This window comes from Eleginops maclovinus, chromosome 6, assembly GCF_036324505.1.
Source record: "Eleginops maclovinus isolate JMC-PN-2008 ecotype Puerto Natales chromosome 6, JC_Emac_rtc_rv5, whole genome shotgun sequence".
In the NCBI taxonomy this organism is placed as follows: domain Eukaryota; kingdom Metazoa; phylum Chordata; class Actinopteri; order Perciformes; family Eleginopidae; genus Eleginops; species Eleginops maclovinus.
Genome location: NC_086354.1, coordinates 11,258,939 through 11,279,497, shown reverse-complemented (window position 1 = coordinate 11,279,497; position 20,559 = coordinate 11,258,939). Strand labels below are relative to the sequence as shown.

At 39.4% G+C, this 20,559-nt stretch overlaps 1 protein-coding gene across 2 annotated transcripts in view; it reads left to right on the top strand.

Moving 5' to 3' along the window:
* The window catches only part of clstn2a (calsyntenin 2a), a 132,354-nt gene that overhangs the window by 84,197 nt on the left and 27,598 nt on the right, over positions 1-20,559 (top strand). For both annotated transcript variants that reach the window (XM_063885405.1, XM_063885406.1), the window contains exons 3-8: positions 9,064-9,259; positions 11,566-11,677; positions 12,279-12,375; positions 15,406-15,555; positions 18,178-18,363; positions 18,849-19,106. In XM_063885405.1, the coding sequence (XP_063741475.1) occupies positions 9,064-9,259; positions 11,566-11,677; positions 12,279-12,375; positions 15,406-15,555; positions 18,178-18,363; positions 18,849-19,106 (999 nt within the window). The remainder of the gene's footprint in view (positions 1-9,063; positions 9,260-11,565; positions 11,678-12,278; positions 12,376-15,405; positions 15,556-18,177; positions 18,364-18,848; positions 19,107-20,559) is intronic.

The window sequence follows — 20,559 nt, the reverse complement described above, 5'->3', positions numbered from 1 at the left end:
TTACCAGTTGGATCTGGCGGGGCTCACCTCTACGCACAGCTTCGGCTCTGGAACCTTACTTCTGGATAGGGATTGGACTCTATTCTTCTCCAGAGTTGCCCAAGGTGTGAGGCGCCGAGCGGGTGTGGGGATAATCACAAGCCCACGGTTGAGTGCCGCTTTGTTGGAGTTTACTCCAGTGGACGAGAGGGTCGCCTCCCTACGCCTGCGGGTTATGGGGGGGAAAACTCTGACTGTTGTGTGTGCTTATGCACCAAACAGTTCAGCATATTCGGCCTTCTACGAGACCCTGAAAAGAGTCCTGTATGGGGCTCCTGAAGGGGATTCCTTAGTCTTGCCGGGAGACTTCAACGCACACGTGGGCAATGATGGAGACACTTGCAGGGGCGTGATTGGGATGAACGGCCCCCCCCCCATCTAAACTGGAACGGTGGTTTGTTACTGAACTTCTGTGCTAGTCATGGATTGGCCATAACAAACACCATGTTTTAACATAAGGTATCACACTACTCAGCCTCCCCGGGAAAGTTTACCCTAAGGTGCTGGAAAGGAGGGTCCGACTGATTGTCGAACCTCAGATTGAGGAGGAACAATGCGGTTTTCGTCCTGGTCGTGGAACGACAGACCAGCTTTTTACTCTCACAAGGATCCTGGAGGGGGCCTGGGATTACGCTCATCCGGTCTACATGTGCTTTGTGGATTTGGGGAAGGCGTATGACCGGGTTCCCAGGGAGATACTGTGGGAGGTGCTGTGGGAGTATGGGGTGAGGGGGTCTCTACTCAGGGCCATCCAATCTTTCTACTCTCAAAGCGAGAGCTGTGTCCGGGTCCTCGGTAGTACGTCGGACCGATTTCCGGTGAGGGTTGTTCTCCGCCAGGGCTGGGCTTTGTCACCAATCCTGTTTGTGATATTCATGGTAGGATTTCGAGGCGTAGTCGTGGGGGAGGGGGTCTGCAGTTCTGTGGGCTAAGGATTGCACCACTGCTTGTTGCAGATGATGTGGTCCGAATGGCTTCATCTGTCTGTGACCTTCAGCACTCACTAGATCGGTTCGCGGCCGAGTGTGAAACGGCTGGGATGAGGATCAGCACCTCCAAATCTGAGGCCATGGTTCTCAGCAGGAAACATATGGACTGTCCACTCCAGGTGGGGAATGAGGGCTTACCCCAAGTGAAGGAGTTCAAGTATCTCGGGGTCTTGTTCTCAAGTGGTGGAACAGTGAGATGGGCCGGAGAATCGGAGCAGCGGGAGCGGTACTGCAGTCGCTTTACCACACCGTTGTGACGAAAAGAGAGCTGAGCCAGAAGGCAAAGCCATCTTCGTTCCTACAACATCCTCATTTACCTTTTTTTTGTTTACCTATTTTCACTGGAGAAAGCGCCTGGTTTAAAGTCTACAATGAAACTTAATCGCCACTCCACTACTTCTTATCAGTTTGAGACACTTCAGCCAAAAACACGTTTAGAGAGCTCTGCTCCTCTCTTAAGCATTTAAGTCACACAACTACATCTTCACGCCGTTCAATTAACAGGCAACACTGACAGCCACAGTCCATCCGATGCATTTAAATCCCACAAATTCAGATGCTGAAATGAACACTTATTGCATAGCAGACCACCAAAGCCTGCAGCAGAATAAGTGTATTGTGTACGATATTGAATTCCCCCCCGTTTCTACATTGTGTTTTCCAGGGTCCTGGCTGAATAGATAACCTGTAAAGTGTGTGTGTGTGTGTGTGTGTGTGTGTGTGTGTGTGTGTGTGTGTGTGTGTGTGTGTGTGTGTGTGTGTGTGTGTGTGTGTGTGTGTGTGTGTGTGTGTGTGTGTGTGTGTGTGTGTGTGTGTGTGTGTGTGTGTGTGTGTGTGTGTGTGTGTGTGTATGTGTGTTGCTGCATGTGCTTCCCGTCTGTGTGAGCTGTTGATTTGTCACCCTGAGGTCAAGTGGATAGAGCGACAATCTCCCAAATGCAATTAGGAAGTGGCCGGCTATCTGAAGGAGCCCGGTGAGACCGTGATAAATTGCCCCTTCATGTCTCTCTTTAACTGACTGTGAGCCTGCTGTGACTGCGCCGGTCATCAAATGCATGTACCGGTGCACACAGACACACACCGCGTTGTGGTGGGGAAGAAGATGCTGGTGTTTTTGTCGAAATTATGTCAATTCACAAGTTATTTCCTGTTGCACCTCAAATCTGAGGAATTATTTTAATGCTGGCTATACTGTTGGCCATACTTTATTAGATTTTTGTGCGTAGGTGTGCAGAATGTGTTAAGAGGTGCTTTGAATCAATACCATATGGATTTTGTTGGTACTTTTGTTGGCTGGAGACTATGTGGGTGCACATGCAAAACTTTACACAGGCTATGTTATGTACTATAGACCTATGGATATTTATTTCCCCCTAATATTGACTTCCAATTTGTTTGTAAATGTAATGACGTCACGAGAATTAACTTTGCATCTTGCAATGTCCATCTTTTTTTCACAAGTTTCATTGGTGTGAACGTAGTGGAGGAAAACTTTGAGAGTAGATCTAAAAAGACACATGTCATCAAGTGACAAATCTGCAGTAGCATTACTGATTGACATTCTATCCTCCAGTGAAATGCCCAACGCGCAGTGTCCTCATCAACCTTGAGAAAGTTCAGAGGAAATCCCATTAAAGTAAATAGGACAAAGGCTTAGTTGAAGGCCATGAACTCTCACTTGTTTTCCTCCTCCTCCTCCTCCTCCTCCTCCTCCTCCTCCTCCCCCGTCCTCCTCTTCCAAATCCAATTACAAATCCAGAAATTCAAAAGTAGAGGAAGAACAGTGTTTTTGAATCACTCTACTGTAGGTTAAGAACCAATTAACCATAAATTATAACCAGTTGTGTTGTGCAGATACACTTTCTCATACAAACTGCAAGTCACATAGGATATGACAGTTTTGATTATACATTTGAATTATTACTATTCAAATACAAAACTGAAATCACATATCACACTCAATGTATTAAGTTAGGTCATCAGCTTACAATCTGACATATTTGCCAACAAAACAAACCAAGCAAACCTTAATGCTGAAAGAATTTGAAGATTTTCCTAAATGTAAAACACGGAAAGGGAAAGATGATGATATGTCTGATTGTGTAGAATTAAATTGAGAAAGAATCAACAGATACCTGACGTATCGCCATAAAAAGAGAAACGTTAACATCCATTCCCAGGATTTTAATCAAATTGGCACCAGAATGACTTTTGGAGTTTCTGATTGAACCTTTCAGGTCAGTAGGTCATCCTACCTCTGTTTAGTGGGGAGAGAAGGATAGCATTAAAAAGAGGGGAGGACAGTGTCTCACTTTAAAATTAATGACACAAGCAAATTAAAAGGATTATTCTGAAAACAATTCAAAATGTGCGATCTTCGTCGAGATCTCTTGAAGCTGAAAAAGCTGAACTGGGCTGCGGGAAATAGGTGCAGGCAATAAAATAGAGGCTTAACTTTAAAATGATGTCTAAATTGAAACCAAGCCCTGAGGGTAGACAGCACCTTAGGCTTCTGTGAAAGCTGGAAGGAGAAAGTGGATAGAGCCTTTGGGGAAAATTAGGAACATGAGGGAACCTCCAACAGACCACATAATGCCATGGGTGATAAAAGCCTATAAGTCAATTTGTAAATATATGTTGACCATTAGAACTGAATATTAGGCAAGGAATGTCCACCATCTATGTGTTTAAGATGTTTGCTATAATGAATACCCACCCTGCAAACAACTGGTAAGGATTTGGTCCCGATATTTGATAAAATGCTGGGGCCAAAAGATATACGTGACTTCATACAAACTATAACTCTAAGCATGTAATTAATTTTAACAGCATTATTCTATTGATTCTATTGAAATCAGCCTTGACCTAGGATGACACTTACAGTAAAGAGAAAAGCAAGTACCGGTGACTGGATAAAGAATTTCCCTTGCATTTTACTTACATTTAGAGTAAGATAATAATAAAAAACAAATAAATGTAATATAATATACAAACATTTATCACTATATAATGCACTCTAGACATTATTTTCAACTGAAAAAAGGGATGATTATATGTGATTTCAGTTAGATGTAATCAGGTTCACACAAAGCAACCTAATACTTTAACATGTACTTAACCCTATGCTTTATTACGGGATGTATTGTGCTGATACAGATGTGTTTTTAATATTCTGTCTCCGGTACGTATGTACAGTTTGTATTGAACTGGATTAGACTGTGCAGGTACCTTTATAAAACTGCTTACTCTGTGTACATTGAACAGCAGGAGCCCAAACATAATGTTCATTAAATCACTGTTTGAGGCTGCCATAACAATGTGAACATATTCAGTCAGGCTGGACGAAGTTTTGAAGCTCTCAGAAGTTCTCAGAAGTTCTACCCTGTAGATTGTCTTTCTTCTGGGCGATAGCTGGAGAGATTGAAGAGCCGGAGCAGACTTATAACACATCCCCTTGTTTGCTCAGTCAGACAGCCATGTGCTCCATCTGCCGCTTGAATATTTCGATTCAAGGTGCGTCATGGTGGAAATATCTTATGTCTACAATGAAACGCCCCAACCTCACCAAGGATCTGGTGCAGTCTGAGAACATTCAGCACATTTTTGAATATATTTTAAGTTCTTTAAACAAAAATATGTGAAGGCTTATTTCTAAGAATGTTAATATTTTATTACTACTACTGGAAAGAAGAGGATGTTGCATAAAGAGCTGTACCAATATGGACTAACAGAGCAAAGGTGCCCTGTACTGCATCCCTTTACCCTCAGCATAATTTGCATTTTTATTTACAATGTGTACTATCTGTGAGCAGTGTACAGTACTGTACGTGTTAATGTGTGTACACATGCTTTATTGTGTGCATGTGTTGCACGTGTACTTACCGTAGGGTGTATCTGTGGGTCAGATGAAGTGTAATCCGGTGATAATTAAACTAGAGCAGGGGTGAGTAGGGGTTTACAACAGAAGGCACAAGAGTGAAGGAATCAGGGCTTAAAACCGCCTGATACTCTGCTTAGGAACTCACTTTAATCAAGGTCTTGCAGCTCCCTACACACACACACATACACACTCAGTGAAATCTTGAAACTGAAGCTTTTATGTCTGTCTAATGCTCCACACAGACACAACAGATGGAGTCACAACAGCATTTGATTAAGCAGAGGAATTAACATGATTGAATTTCCTCTCTTTCTGTTGAGGTTTCACTGAGAAACAGGGCTCACTGGAGGCTTTCAGCACTTTGGAAGTGACTCCTTAAATTTTGCAGCGCAGGTCACAGATTCACAATCACGACGCAAGGTGATGTATCACATCGTTAACTTTTCATATCTAGAGAAGACTGATATTTCCTTCTGGAGCACCCTAATTGGTGAAGTATTAACTTGTCGCTTCAGATATAAATTCAAGACTTTAGTCCTCGCCTCCAATTTGTCTCCACTCATATTTCCTTGGGTCACATTATAGGACAGCCTGACATATTCTTTAATTTTCATGCTGATGACACTAAATTGTACCTCTTCTTTGACCCAAAGGACTTCAAGCAGCCTGTCTATTTTACATAATTGTCATCAGTGGGTGAATAGCCCAGATTCTCCAGTTGAAGACAGCATTTTCCCTCACAGTTCCTAACCCGTGGTTGTCTTCTATTCTGTACACTGAGTTGTGCTAATGATTATGTTGGTGTAGTCTCAGTGTTGGCTTTCTTTTGCATCGTGCTGCTCAAATCAACCCTCTAATTTCAAAACACTTATTCATGCCTTTGTCACACCTTGTTCAGATTACTGTTATGATTTAGTCATTTTCACAGTATGCCATCCACATCTTGAAACAAAATGCTGGTGCCAGACTGCTTTTTAAATGACATTCATTGTGTTTACTACACCGGTACATGACATTGTGGCGCTGATTCTGTAATTTCTCATAATGCTCACGAGTGAAGGTAAAGACAGTAGATGACAAATGGCCGCTGGTCATTTTGAACCCCTTGTAAATCAAAACTTTGCCCTGTTTTAGTCACAGTTCAGGAGAATGAAATATTGGTTTGTGAGCTCTCTGTATTGTAACTGGCAACACCGGTGGATTTCGTGATGTGATAAAAACTCTGGTATGAAAAGAAATGTCATAAATCCCTTAAAAATACTTTCTTCTATACATAATTTGTTTCAGTTGTTATTTTGAAAGAAGTGTTGAAAACTAAAAAAGGCTAATAATTGGTACACAGTTATCCTCATTGATCATTGATTTTTGCTTTAATCAATACAAACAGGCACAAACAAATAAAGTAAGACAGAAATGACAAAACCAAGTGATAAATTCAAAGTATACCGTACCAAGAGTCAGGTAAAATATATTTTAAGGAAATATGTAAATGTGATCCAGTTTTTGAGATGAAATCCCTATTCGAAACACTTTTAATTGAATTAGTCATTTCCTACCCTTCAAAAAGAAGCCATTGATTTTAAAGTAATGATGCATAAGCAACTGTTAAATCAAACACTTTACTACTGTACTGTTACTTACAGTAGGAAGGGACATATTTGTTTCACCTCCTTGTGACAATGTGTTATTTTGTGGGGCTTCATTTTCTCATTAACTTTATTCATCATGTCGGTTTCCATTATATTAGCAATTTAACATCCTGTGAAATACATGTTCCCTGACAGCTTGACATTTTCCATCGATGCAGGTTATGTCGCTCACGCTTTTCTGTGGAGTATTTCAGATGAATGTTATTATCAAATAATTTTCTGCTGACTTTTCCACCTCACTCTCAATCTGCCATGGCACAGGGCCAGCTCCCGAGAGCAAAAATGTACGATGTTTACTCTGAAAAGCGACCCCTTTCCCTCATGATGTATAAGGCCAAAAGATTAGACTTCACTTCGTTCATACACCACAAATTATAGCATTCCCTCTGGTTGGGGCTGCTGAGAAGCAAAATAAGTGACAGGAGTGAAGGTGTGTGTGTGTGTGTGTGTGTGTGTGTGTGTGTGTGTGTGTGTGTGTGTGTGTGTGTGTGTGTGTGTGTGTGTGTGTGTGTGTGTGTGTGTGTGTGTGTGAAGTACACATTTGCTGACACAGGAATCTGTCTGAAATCTGTGTCATTACCATTTGCATATACATTGGCACGTAACATTCCTCCTCATCTCTCCATCCTGTTCTTGAGCTCTCTCCATCTTTCTTCTACTCCATGACTCTTACATTCTTCTGTAAAATGTAATCCAGTTAAAATACATTTCCCACAACAGATGGAGCTGAAAATGGATTCAACCCTGCCCCATACTGTTAAGGGGAAGTACTTTTCCCTCCCCAAACCACTAGGGTTATGTATAAGGGATGCAGCAATGTATTTCTTTCTCTTTGGTCCCATCGTGGACCATATTTGCTCAGTTTGTTTGTATTAGCAGACAGGATCAAGGCCATGCTTATCGCCTTTTCTTCCATACCACCTTCTGGGTCTATTATTGCTTTTCCATACATACACATCGTATATTAGGAACCTTTTCATCTTCAACACTGCAGAGGGAAAAATATAAGTGCCAGGCATCATTAACATTGGTTGGGGATCAAACATTGGAGCCCGCTGGTCCTCGAGGCATCATTATTTCAATTATTTTTAGTTGAATCAGGTTAAAGGAAGTCAGAGAGGGAAAAATAAAAGTGTGTGCATGGCAGTGGGATATGAAGACGAGGGGGGATAGACGGAAAGAAGCCAATGGCGGGAGGGAACTTTGTATTTGTTTTTTTCTTTGGGTTTGAGCATGCAAGCAAAATTCCCAGAGCTAGGAAGCTTTTTGTTCCTGCTGTGTCCCACTTAGTGCGTGGAGATAGCAGCCAGCACAGGGTCAGAGCGCTGCAGCCTTTTGTTCTCTGTGCAAGGAGATTTCCCAAATCCCTGAAACAAACACTTGTGCAGGGGATAAACCCCACAGATGATTCAAGACTCTCACACAGATCTACACACAGAAACACACACACATAAGAAAAACAAAATGCACAGACACAACAAATATCCTCTTTTGTTGAGCTGGCACAGTTTGATCAGAAATGATCCTTCTCCTCACTGCACCTCAGGAGTGTTATATGTGTTTTTTGATTAGAAAATCCTGCTGACAAATATCACTGTGTCCAGAAATAACTTGGCCTGAAATGTAAGTGATAGCTGGGCTGTTAAAAAAAAGGGTGTATTGTTAGTTTTTACTTCAGAACCCATATTTGATTCAGCCTCAATAATCTTGTAGCTACTGCTGTGTTTGAGAAAATAACAGGATACAATAAAGGCCGAAACAAACAAAGCAAAATAAAAAACGCTTTTACCAGCATTGAGATGATTGAAAAATAAGTGAATGAAGAAAGTCCAGCTATTGGAGATGTTTCTATTTTTTGATTTTCAATATGATTGTTCATGCAGTGTCTAACTGATATACAGTCCTAGACTTTGTCTGTCATTCTAAAGGGCTGCCTACGCCAAATAATTACTATAAAGATAACTACATATATATCTATTTCTGCAACTATAAAATTGTTTTTACAACAACACGTCATGAAAGGGATCTCTTTCAGGACAACAGAAACAATTATCCATAGTCTCTTTATCTTCATTTATTTTGCCGCGCTGCGTACACACGTAATAAGTTATTGTTATATTATGTCGACCACTGTTTACAGAACGTTCAGCAATCTATTCATTTTTCTATGGTTACTGTTCTTAGTGTACTTAAGATTGATAGTTGTCGTGCCTAACGCCTCCGTATTTATCATCCTCAATGTCTGTCATCCATGAGCCTCACGCTGAGTAACATTTCAGTCTCTCGTGGCGAACAGGCTTGTTGGAGCCTGTTAGATTCATGGTTAGTTTTCTCTGATAAAGATAAGGGATATTTAAAACATTCAACTGATACACAACTACTATCCTACACCTAAAGAAAGAAAGAAATTCTTCAAAAAATGCTGTGTTGATCTTTTTATTGTATGAATGTACTGTAAAAGTTAAATAACACACCATTTCATCTGGACATTTCCTTCTCTTTTTAGGGGAGATTTGCTTCTTTAAGATCTATGGTCAGGATGCTCCCTTTGAGGCTGTGGTGTTGAACCGCACCTCAGGGGAGGGGGTCCTGCGGGCCAGCAGCCCTGTGGACTGTGAGAGCCAGAAAGAGTACACCTTCATCATCCAGGCCTACGACTGCGGGGCCGGACCCAGCGGAGCTGACTGGAAGAAATCCCACAAGTGAGTCAACGAATGTTTGTCCATGTGATGTTGGTGTGTATGGTTCAGCAAAAATGAAGGCACAATTGGTCTAACATATGTCTTGTGTGCTTTTCTGCCAAGACGTGGGATCTTCCTGTGGAAAGATTACACTGACAGAAAATCCCCCCCAAAAATCTGTCAATTTATTAGTGGTTTTACAATTGGGTCATATTTCGTATTTTCATATTACATTTAAACTACTCACTTTACATATTTTGTGACTTCAGCAACACTTATTCCCCCGAAGAACGGACATGTTGACATCTCCTAAGCTTTTTTGATGCTGCTTTAAAACTCAACATTAAAACTGGTAATTGTCAGACGTTGTATAAAATCTGTCATACTGCTTATTATTATGATTTATCTTCACATGATTCACTTGTTTGGCTGTCAATTTAAATTGATTCAAAGTGGGCCGGCAAGGACAAAGACACATGACTGACAAACAAATATTAACTTCAAAGAAACAAAGGCAGCATCACAGATGAGTCATATTTAGGGCCTCCGAAAAGTCTCAAACATGAAAAACAGAGAACTTTAATTTGTTAAGCCTCAGCATCAGAAACAGAAAGACAGCTGAACATATCACAAGCAAATCAACCCTTAAAATGAATGATGCAAAAACCACCTCTTTTTGATGTTGTTTATTGAAAACTAACATAATAATGTCAAAACAGGACACTCATGCACTTAACTACTTATCGTATTTCCTACCCAATTTATACAAATGAGTACTTTAATGACTGAAATCAACCGTACAAATATGTGATGTGATGCTCTCTCATGTTTTTGTATTATACTCAAGCTAGACTCAAATGGATCTGAACTTTTTGACACCACCTCAGAGGCCAGAAGTGAACTCCCCACCTGTGGTTTTAAAGTCTCGTGCAGGATTCCTAAAGGACTGAGTTGGAGTGTGCATTCTTTCTGTCCAGAATCTTTTTCTGTTTGTTTGTTTGTTTGTTTGTTTTTTAGTTGTAACCTGATCCTGCTGTAACATGCCCATCTATATATCTCTAGAAATATATTATATATAATATCATAAGCACTCCCATAACAGTTTATACTGTATTTTACATTCACAGCTAAGAGTAATGAAGAAAAAAACCTTTCAATAAGATAACATTTACTTCATGATCCCAAAAAATGTCAATAGATATGTCTTTTTCTACATTCTCTTCTTTCTTTACTGATTCCTCCTTTCTACACAACAGCAGTGACAGCTGAAATGTCCCCCGAATGGCCCATAAATATTATGTGTTTCCATACAGTATGTGTGTGTGGCAGTTCTTTGTGAGATTGACAGACTGGTAGAATGGCATAGACAGCAGCAAATCCAACCCTACGGTCCGACACAAAAAGCTGGAAAATAAGCTTCTCTATACTTAGGACTAGGAGGAAGGGGAGAGAGGGAAGAGTTATCAGTTCAGGAATCTGTGATAAATTTCACCAGTGGATGATGGATGACACAAAGTGAACGTGTGTGTGTGTGTGTGTGTGTGTGTGTGTGTGTGTGTGTGTGTGTGTGTGTGTGTGTGTGTGTGTGTGTGTGTGTGTGTGTGTGTGTGTGTGTGTGTGTGTGTGTGTGTGTGACATTTTCACGGCATGACATTCTAAATAGGCCTCATTAAGCTAATGTCATTAATTAGCCAGATGTGATTCTCCAGATACACACCGCGAGATGTTGTCAGAGAAGGTCACCATAGACGAAAATTTCATGATATGATCTAAATTATTGCTTCATTTTATATTCTTTAATGCACAAATGTTATTAGAGTTTAAACTTAACAACCAACAAATGAGAGTGTGTGTTTTTATGTGCTTCTTCTAAGAGGGAAAGTGAAGGAAAAAGTTAGAAGGAACCTTCAATAATAACCCGACTTTCTGTCAGTAAACATGCCTGGTAAATAAAGATGTGATTGACATGATGATAATTGGAACCCATTTCAAAAAGAAATAGAGAAAATCAAGCTGTAACTCTTGCAAATCCTGTTTTTCGGGAAACAATCTATTTTCCGTACAAGCATAGGAACTGTTTTCCTCTCGCCGTTGCTCCACCTTCAGCTAACCACTGTTCTCAAGACAAACACTCAGTCCTTTAGATCCTTAATTAATTGTCTTCCTCTCTAATGATTTAAAGAGATTGTTCCCTGTCTCCTCTCTCCCTCCCTCCATCCATCTCTTCTTTCCCGGCTTCCTTCTTTTTCCCTTTAATCCATCAATCATTTCCACTCCACTTTCTTCACACCCGCCCCTCCTGCTCCATCTCCTTTCTCTCCTCGCAGGGCGGTGGTTCACATCCAGGTGGATGACGTCAATGAATTCAGCCCCGTGTTTCGGGAGCCACTGTACAAGGCATCTGTTACAGAGGGCAAAATCTATGACAGCATTTTGCAGGTATTTAGGTATTACATTTTAAAGGTATTATCACTTTGTTCTTATTTTTTTAATCATTGTTTTATTATGAGAATCAACCTGGTAAGTAACTGTTTAGCTTCAGAAGGTTTAAAGAGGACATATTCTGCTCATTTTCAGGTTCATATTTGTATTTTGTGCTTCTGTGCTACCTCTTTTCACCCAACCAGAGCCCAGGCTGCTCTGATTGGTTAGCTGGCCGGCTCTTTTGTGATTGGTCAACCGCTTAGAGATGTCCCACCCCTTAGCCTATCCCTTACAATGTTTACAATAAAACTGCCAGTGTTACATAGTGATCTCACTATTCCACAGAAGTAACAATCAAGGCGTTTGAGGCGGGGGTGGAGTGTGTAGGGAAGAAACTCCCTCTGAATTGAACTTTGGGATTTTAGCGGAACATTTACATGCACAAAAACCTAAAGAACACACTACAGTTAAAGGGGAAACCCATAAAAGCATAATAGAGCCTCTTGGTGGCCTCTCTCAACACCACAAAAAATGATTTGTTCCAAAACGTACAATGTTGTAGTCTTCTTCGTATTGATCAAGGACTGGGAAGAAACGTATATTTGTAATTTTGCAGGTAGAAGCTTGGGACCAAGACTGTTCACCACAGTACAGCCAGATCTGCATCTATGAGATTGTCACTGCAGGGACGCCATTTGCTATCGACCGCAATGGTAAGTGTGTGTGTGTGTGTGTGTGTGTGTGTGTGTGTGTGTGTGTGTGTGTGTGTGTGTGTGTGTGTGTGTGTGTGTGTGTGTGTGTGTGTGTGTGTGTGTGTGTGTCTAAATCTGGAGTGGTAGAATGAGAAACTGGGCTGGCGTCATAATGCTGATGTGATTAGGTGTGAAGTATGTGTCTGAGAGAGAGGGAAAAAGCACAGAGATTCACTTTGTGTGCCTGGAGGTCTTACTGTTCAGGAGTTTTTATTAAATTGGAGAGCCATTATTTGTGTATCACGCACACAGAGCTGTACAGCAGGTCATCTGTAAGAATGAACTTTTGAACCACTGCTTTTAAGCCAACATGAGTGAGAAATCCTCAAAGTACTCAAAGTAAAATATATCAATTTAAACACCAGCAGCTTCAAAATGGGCCCTGGGGTGAGGCTGCTTTCTCAACTGAAACAAAATAGGGTGAAGGCTGTTATTTTAGGCATCATTTACTTTACATTTGGCTTAAAACACATTTGAACCTTACTTGGACATGCGGTACATTTCAAATAAAACTAATAGCGTTGCTTCTCCTGCCTCACACAAACACACACAGCATGGGTTATGTCTTGATAAAAGCAAAAATCAATTTCCTGGTTTTCTCTCTATGATCTCAGTCGTCTGAACCTCTCATGAATGTGAACAAGTCTCTTCTAAAGATAGATTTGTTTGACCAATGCCGAAACTAGTGAATGTGGAGATACGTATTGTAGCAAACTGTGGATAAAAACAGCAACTTGTTGAAATTAAGAGCATTGTGAGTTGAGGTTTGTTAATGCAGGAAGCAAAATATTACATTTATTCAAAAACATTATTTTTGACTGTACAAACGATAGTGTAGTCCGTGATGTTATCAGTTCATATCACAAAGGTTACTCTGTAATTCTACAGATTATTTGTATTTGTATTGTTTGTTGCTTAACAGCAATTCCTGTTGACTAGTGGACAGCAGCACAGTGTTTCTTTCTTTTTCTCACTTAATTTTACTCTCTGAGCCATTTGATTTGAACTGTTCCAAGGCACAACAGGACTGTTTGGGAGAAATGGGAAGGCAGAGGGCCTTTAAAGAACAAGGGAATTTTGTGCTTTGATGGAATTAATGGTAAAATATAAAAGTAAATAATAGGCTTTACTGCAGTATGAGTCACTGATTAAAGTCAATTGAACTATATATATATATATATGGATTAATTATAAAGAATTGCTGTAAAGTGTTTACAAAAACTATAAAAACTGAAGAGAACTAGGGCTCAAGTGTGCTATGATCTGAAAAAATATAGTATTAACTTTGCCTGAGTAATTTCAATTACTTTAAAAGTCATCTATATAAAATATGTGCAAGGTTGATTGTATTGGTCGATAATTTCCCAGGACTTAATTAATGTAAAGAATTATGTTAATGCAACCGAGTTGGCATTCCCTGTAAACACATGTGCAATTCAGGATTTCAATCGGACACACTGCACATCTAAATCCATATGTGCACTATAGCTCCCCAAAGTGGGTTATTTAGCATGTTAATTACCTAAGGATAGAAAACTGTCTTTAGAAAAGTAAATATCACCTTGTTTGTTGTTTAATTTTTTTACTGTGGTTGATATCCACCACCTTAACTGTTACTGTTGTTCAGCCCAGCTGTGGATCAAACGATCACTGTGGGAGGTGTTGGTAGGAACTGTGGCCTCCTCACCTTTCTTCACTTCAAATGTCTTCTCCTTTCTGTACTGCTGTGCCCTGAACTGATTTCTGCTGTGTTCTCTGCACCTCCTCTCCTCTGGCCTCTCCATCTATGTCTCTCTTTCCAGCTCTTCTCCTCTTCTCTTCTCCACGACAGCAATCAGAGTGACAGCTTTTCATACAGCAAAGCCTCCAGATGCAAACAACAAAAATAGCTTCAGTTTTCCTCATAGAGATGGACGTTGATTGCAATAAATAATATGAAAATTATTTAAAAAATAAGAATATGCCATTATTTTGAAGCCTGCTGTTTATCTTGAGGAACATATGTATATTTCACACGTATAAAAAAGTGTTTAATAATCAATTGAACATTATTTTGGGGCAGGTTATATTTATTCTTTGCTGTTCTGGGATCAAATGGATAGTGATTGTTACAGCTTTAACAATATCAATACTTTATCAATTATTCAATATTTTTGTTATTCCTCAATTCATGATCAATTTTAAAATATTTTTCCAAGAAAAATCCCTTTTGATTGCTCATAAGAGTAAAATATGCTCCATTATTTACGGGAAATATTAGGGTGTGTTGTTTTCAAAGCTGCAATTTTCCAAAACAGTAAAAACGTTAAAACTCTCGCATCTCTTGCCAGACCTTAGTCATATAAACACAACATGCAAAACAGCCTCCAATTTCCTTTTATATAGGTGAATTTCAATTAGAGGTAATATTACCCACCCATAAGAGCTTTAAATGAATCGGTCATTAACATATTTCTGTTCTGGAAAATACGTTTTAGGTCTATAATCCATGCCGGAAAAAAAAATATATACAACATCTAGTTTCAAGTAATAAAAAAAAGGCACTTTATCATTTATTAATTAATACATTAAAGTAAGTAACTGTAGGGTTAAACACTTGTTAAAGTGAGCCAGCTGTGGGTAGCTTTGCCTGACTAAACTAACTTCAGTTATTACCTCGACCAGCAGCTGTACTCAAGGCACTTGGTCTGTTGCATCTCCATCATCTCTCACTGTTACTGTGGTGACAGGGGATGATGAATCCATCATTGGGAATTTACATTGACTGTTACAAAAGGCGTATATGTCCTAATGCAATACAAGGTTAGTAGACCTTGAGTTGTCGGTGAAAGGCTTCCATAAGTGTAAAGTGCTGTCTTTCTGCCTTCAAATGCAAAGTAAATTTTCTTAATGCTCAGTTGGAAGTGTTTCTCGCCTTAATATTGTCAAATGAGCCTTTCTGTTTCTCTGTCAGTACATAATCATAATAATTCTTTGTTTGGTGTCCTACAGGTAACATCAGAAACACAGAGCGGCTGAGCTATGACAAGCAGAAGAGCTACACCATTATGGTGACGGCCTTTGACTGTGGTCAGAAGAGAGCAAAGGAGGATGTGGCTGTGCATATTGATGTCAAACCTGTCTGCAAACCTGGATGGCAAGGTCAGAGATAAAGAAACAGACCCTGAAATACTTGCATTAAATAACCCTGTAATAATTGATAGAAATGTGCTTATCAGTTTGCTGGTAGAAAGCAGACCTATACTTTGTTTAAACACTCTTAAATGATAGCAATAACAATACAATTGAAGCAGAAGGTGCATATCTTTTTAGAGGATCTTTCTTTGTAGGGAATTCTGTCTCATCTTAGATTGAACGTCTCTCGAGGAAAATCAGAAGACCTGACAAAAACCTCCAGAGGGAAAGTTGACTGGAGTGTTTTTTCCCCATCCTTTAACATGCAAGCAGCTCGGCATTCAAGTCTCCCTGTCTCGCCTGCTGCTTCACCTGTCAGCACTGATAGCATCTCAGGAGTCAAACTCACACAGAAAAGAAAGAAGGAAGACAGAATAAGATAAGAGTAGAAAAAGGGAGAAAGGAAGAGACAACTCAGGGGAGGAAAGAGAGAAATATACTTACATAGAAAGAAAGAGTTGATGTTTATTTTTTGTCTACAAAGTGAAGTAATTAAAACTCCAGTCTGGTTTATCATCTTTACCATCAAATTAATTCCAATCACATTATTATAACGTTCCCTGGCCAAGCATGATACAAGCAACTCTTATTTATTCTTTACATAAATTGTTCTTTACTGAATTCTACATACACTGAAATTTCCCCGGCAAGGCTTCAACAGACCACTTAGTTTATGGTTGGCCCCTTGACCCCTAAACTACATTGGTTGTGATGTGACTGTGCTTGTGACCACTTAATACATTGTGGTACTTTAGTGTACAAAATACTGTATCGCTACAAAAAACAGCAATAAGGTGTTGAATTGGAGTGAGATACATTTGTTCATGTTAAAATACAAATACATTAAATTGATTGATTGGACCTTATTTATCGACTAAATTAATATAAATACTTAGAAGATCCCTCTCACATGATATTCATCCAAGTTGTTGCATCCATTTTAGATAAAATAGTGTTTCCTGGGATGACATACTGTATGTGGTCCAAATACTGTGTTGCCCATTACCATGATATACTTCTATTTTAATAGACTTCAATTTAAAACTTGGCTACTCACATAAATCTCTGTTTCCTAATGGAATCATGTCGTTATAGCAAACCTATTGTCACAGACAAGATCCTTGAGTGCAAAGAGAGCTATTACTGAAAATGACGTGAATGCCAGTTGTTTAGGCTTTAGGGACACACATTGAGGGAAATGTCAGTGCACATCCGAGGGGTAGAGGTGCAGAGTGAGTCAGTATAGTGTTGAGAAAGTTGTCTAAAATGGCATTCAAATTCATGTAAATGATCCATGCCTGCAATCCGCATGCACTGCAAAGCTCTGAGGGGCTACTGATTTTGGGAAGCTTAAAATATTTTAGAAGAGACTTGCTGCTTTTATTTACAGAACATTTAAATATTAACAACGAAGTAACAGATGTTTTTTCAAGATCTTGCTTATTGGGAACATATACTTGTTTTCCAAAATCCATCTGGCACAACGTGGGCAATCTACTTTTAGCATTTGAATCACAACGGAGCACTTGCTATCATCCTCTAACACACTCATCAATGTTGCATGATTCTTTGGGATGTTGGCTCTTAAAATTGGCCTTTCTGCATAATACTGCCATAAAACCATTAACCTATAGTAGTGTAAAGCAATGAATAAAACATAATGCAATTATGCATTCAAATATCAAGTCTTTTTGGACATAACCTTATTTATTGTGCGTGTGGAAAAGGTCAGCTGCTCCCCGGCATAAATACAGGCTAATTATGTTTTTCTCCTCCTCAGCTCTCCCTCCTCCACGCTTACCTGATCATTTCACTTGTTGTCTCACAAGACTTGATATCATACTCTATAACCATGGAAAAAAATGTCCAGGTGTCTAACTAAACACACAGACATGCACTTTTCTGCGCATTATGCTAGAGAATCCCTTTCACCACTGTGAGTCAAGGATTTTCATTCATTGAGGATAGATCTACACTTGGGTAATGAATTATACAACACAGGAGCAACAGGTCTGACAGTTACAAGCAGGTCTGCACCCCTTTCTATCAGCCTGTCATGTTACCGGCCCTTTCAGTCTTCTCTTGATTCGACACAGGGCAAAAATGTGCTGAGAAAATCCCAAGCCTGTGTGGTAGCCAGACCGTCTTTCAAGACCCAATAAATAAATGAATATGTTATATAGACTGTATATATAAGATGTTTGTAGCATGTCATATTATAAAATAGCTACTGATCGAGGAAATAAAATGTGTACATTAGCCACAGACCTCTAGGTCACATATTTATTCTACATATACCTGTATATATTTTTTAGCACATAAAGAAAAAACAATTTCACATTCTTTCACGTTCTTATGTATAAAAACAATATATGCAATAATAATAGAATATCTTCAATTCAGCCAAGAAATAAAGACAAATACAAATAATTAAGGCAAATATTAAGAATTAAAAGCATAAAACAAGCCTAATTTCTTTTGATTAAAAGCCAAAAAAAAAATGTGTTACCAAGTTATCTATAATTGCAACATTTGACACCACCGACATGACTCAACTAATAACTACTAAACTAACGTTGGCCCTTAAAGGTTGGAACAAGCGGGTGGACTATGAGCCAGGGACTGGAAGCAGACAGCTGTTTCCCAAGATGCACTTGGAAACATGCGGGGGTCTCCTGTCTGGAGTGAAAGCAATGGTAGAGCTCCAGACCAATCACATCGGGAAGGGCTGTGATCGGGAAACATACACTGAGAAGTCTCTGCAAAAGCTGTGCGGTAAGTAAAGAGAAAACACGTTTAATTAAATTCCTTGTTTGAATAGTGTGATGCAATTTGAGAGTTGAGTGTTGTGAGGGAGCAAGAGGTGATAATAATGAAACAAATATATTCTAAGAAGATATTAACTCTTGACAACTTATCCTCTGCACTGTATTCATTTGAATATTTCAATTGCCATATCAACTTCTGGAGACTCATTTATAATATTCCTTTTCGAGAAATTCAAACTTATTTGGGTTTGTAAAAACACTTTCCTACACCTCATCATTATTTAAACTTCTCAAAACAAAACAATTATAAGCATCTGTTAGGCAGCTCACAAACCGGAATTTAAATTGTTGATCATACCGTGTTGGAAATCAATGATCATGCAACAGTAAAGGGCACACAAATTGAGTTTATGGTAGAGAGGCAGTTTGTCTCCAGCTTGTTTCTCTAGTAGCTGCCTTTACAGTGTTGTATCTTGTGATTGGCTTTTCCAGGAGCAGCATCGGGCAGCACAGACCTACTTCCTGCCTCCAGCCCTGCCACAAACTGGACAGTGTCTCTGCTGACTGACAGCAGCCGTGACAGCGATCTCATCTACAGGTTCGAGGGACGTCAGGCTGCTAATGTCCCGGACCACGTGGTGCCCCAAAACCTGACAGACCAGTTCACCATAGCAACATGGATGAAACACGGTCCCAGTCCGGGCCTCAGAGCTGAGAAGGAAACCTTACTGTGTAACTCCGACAAGACTGGTAAGGAAACAATTTCTTCATTGTTAAAAAAATCCATCTCCATAGTTCAATTTTCCAATATTTGAGACGCACTTCTGTTTAAATTGGTAGTACATTAGACTAATAAAGTCTGACATACTGGAATAATTTACACGTTTTTCAAAATTGACTCCGTATTATAATAACACTTTAAACAAAACAAGAATAAAAACATTGTTTTAAAAAAAAATAACAATAGAATTAAACCCAGGCTTCAGTCAACAATTGCAAGTGCTCTTTCAAACTTCAAACTTTTTCCCGGCTGCAAAACTGTACTGAGCTGCCTGAACTGTGTAATTAAGCAAGCCATCTGCACATTGCACGCTCTCACAATGGTCTCACAGATGGCTTATTAGCTTACGAAATGTGCAGTCTGATCTTGTAATGCAAAACTGCAGAGCTGTTCGTGTTGAGCCACTACAAACTTATAAACCCTTTTTTCATTTGAAACTTTTTGGCTTAAGGATGTGAATGTTACCAGAAGGTTCAGTGTGAACGCCAGATCACCAATACTGTGAAAAAACACCCATCTATTTTATCCCGTCATTTGTCTGGCCTGGGCTTAGAGAATTTAAGGTGGGAGAAAAAGGACAAAATAACTCTTACTGTGATTAGTAAAGCATTACATGATAGCAACATGCCATTACTGACTGTTGCAAAAGTTATTTGACATTCTCCGCTCTAGATAAAATGCTTGTTTATTTTTTCACCCAAAAAGCCTTTATCTAAAAAAGATTATATTTGTAACACTGACATATTTTAGAAAAGTGATATGTGCTATAGAGACAATAAATGATTTCACTGAATTATAACCCAACCTGAAGGAAATGGTAAAATAATGTAAACACTGAGCCCCCAGACTACAGAGCAGTTACTATCCCCAGACATTGAAAATTGTCCTCTTATTTTCCACATGCTTTCGACATTTTTTACTTTAACAAAAAGATCTTACATTTTCACAGTATTGCTTTTTACATTATGTTTTCGGGTTTTCCGTCTGTCCCAGTCTTGTGAGCGTGATAGTTCAGCATGCCATAAAGGTCTACTTGGACTAGAAGTTGAACTGATTAGAATTTGGGCATCAAAAGTCAAGGTCACTGTGACCTCACAAAACACATACCGTAAGGCTTTTTGGTACATGTATACAGTATGTCTAATATGATTAAATGTGATGATTTCACAAAGATATAAACTGCCTCTTGACCTGGTGTAGGCATACAACCACAAGGCAGAAGTGATAGTTTCAATCTGCAGTTATACAATTATAAAATAACCAACATTCATTTCCATTTCAGAGAGAAAGAATGGTGTTCAAAAGAGAATCAGTTTAACACCCACAGCTAAGCTGATTCAGTGTATTGTAAAAGCAGATAAAGGGGACCTACCTTTTTGTTTGCCGTCAAATACAGACACCAGTTGGGCTGTATGACTTTTT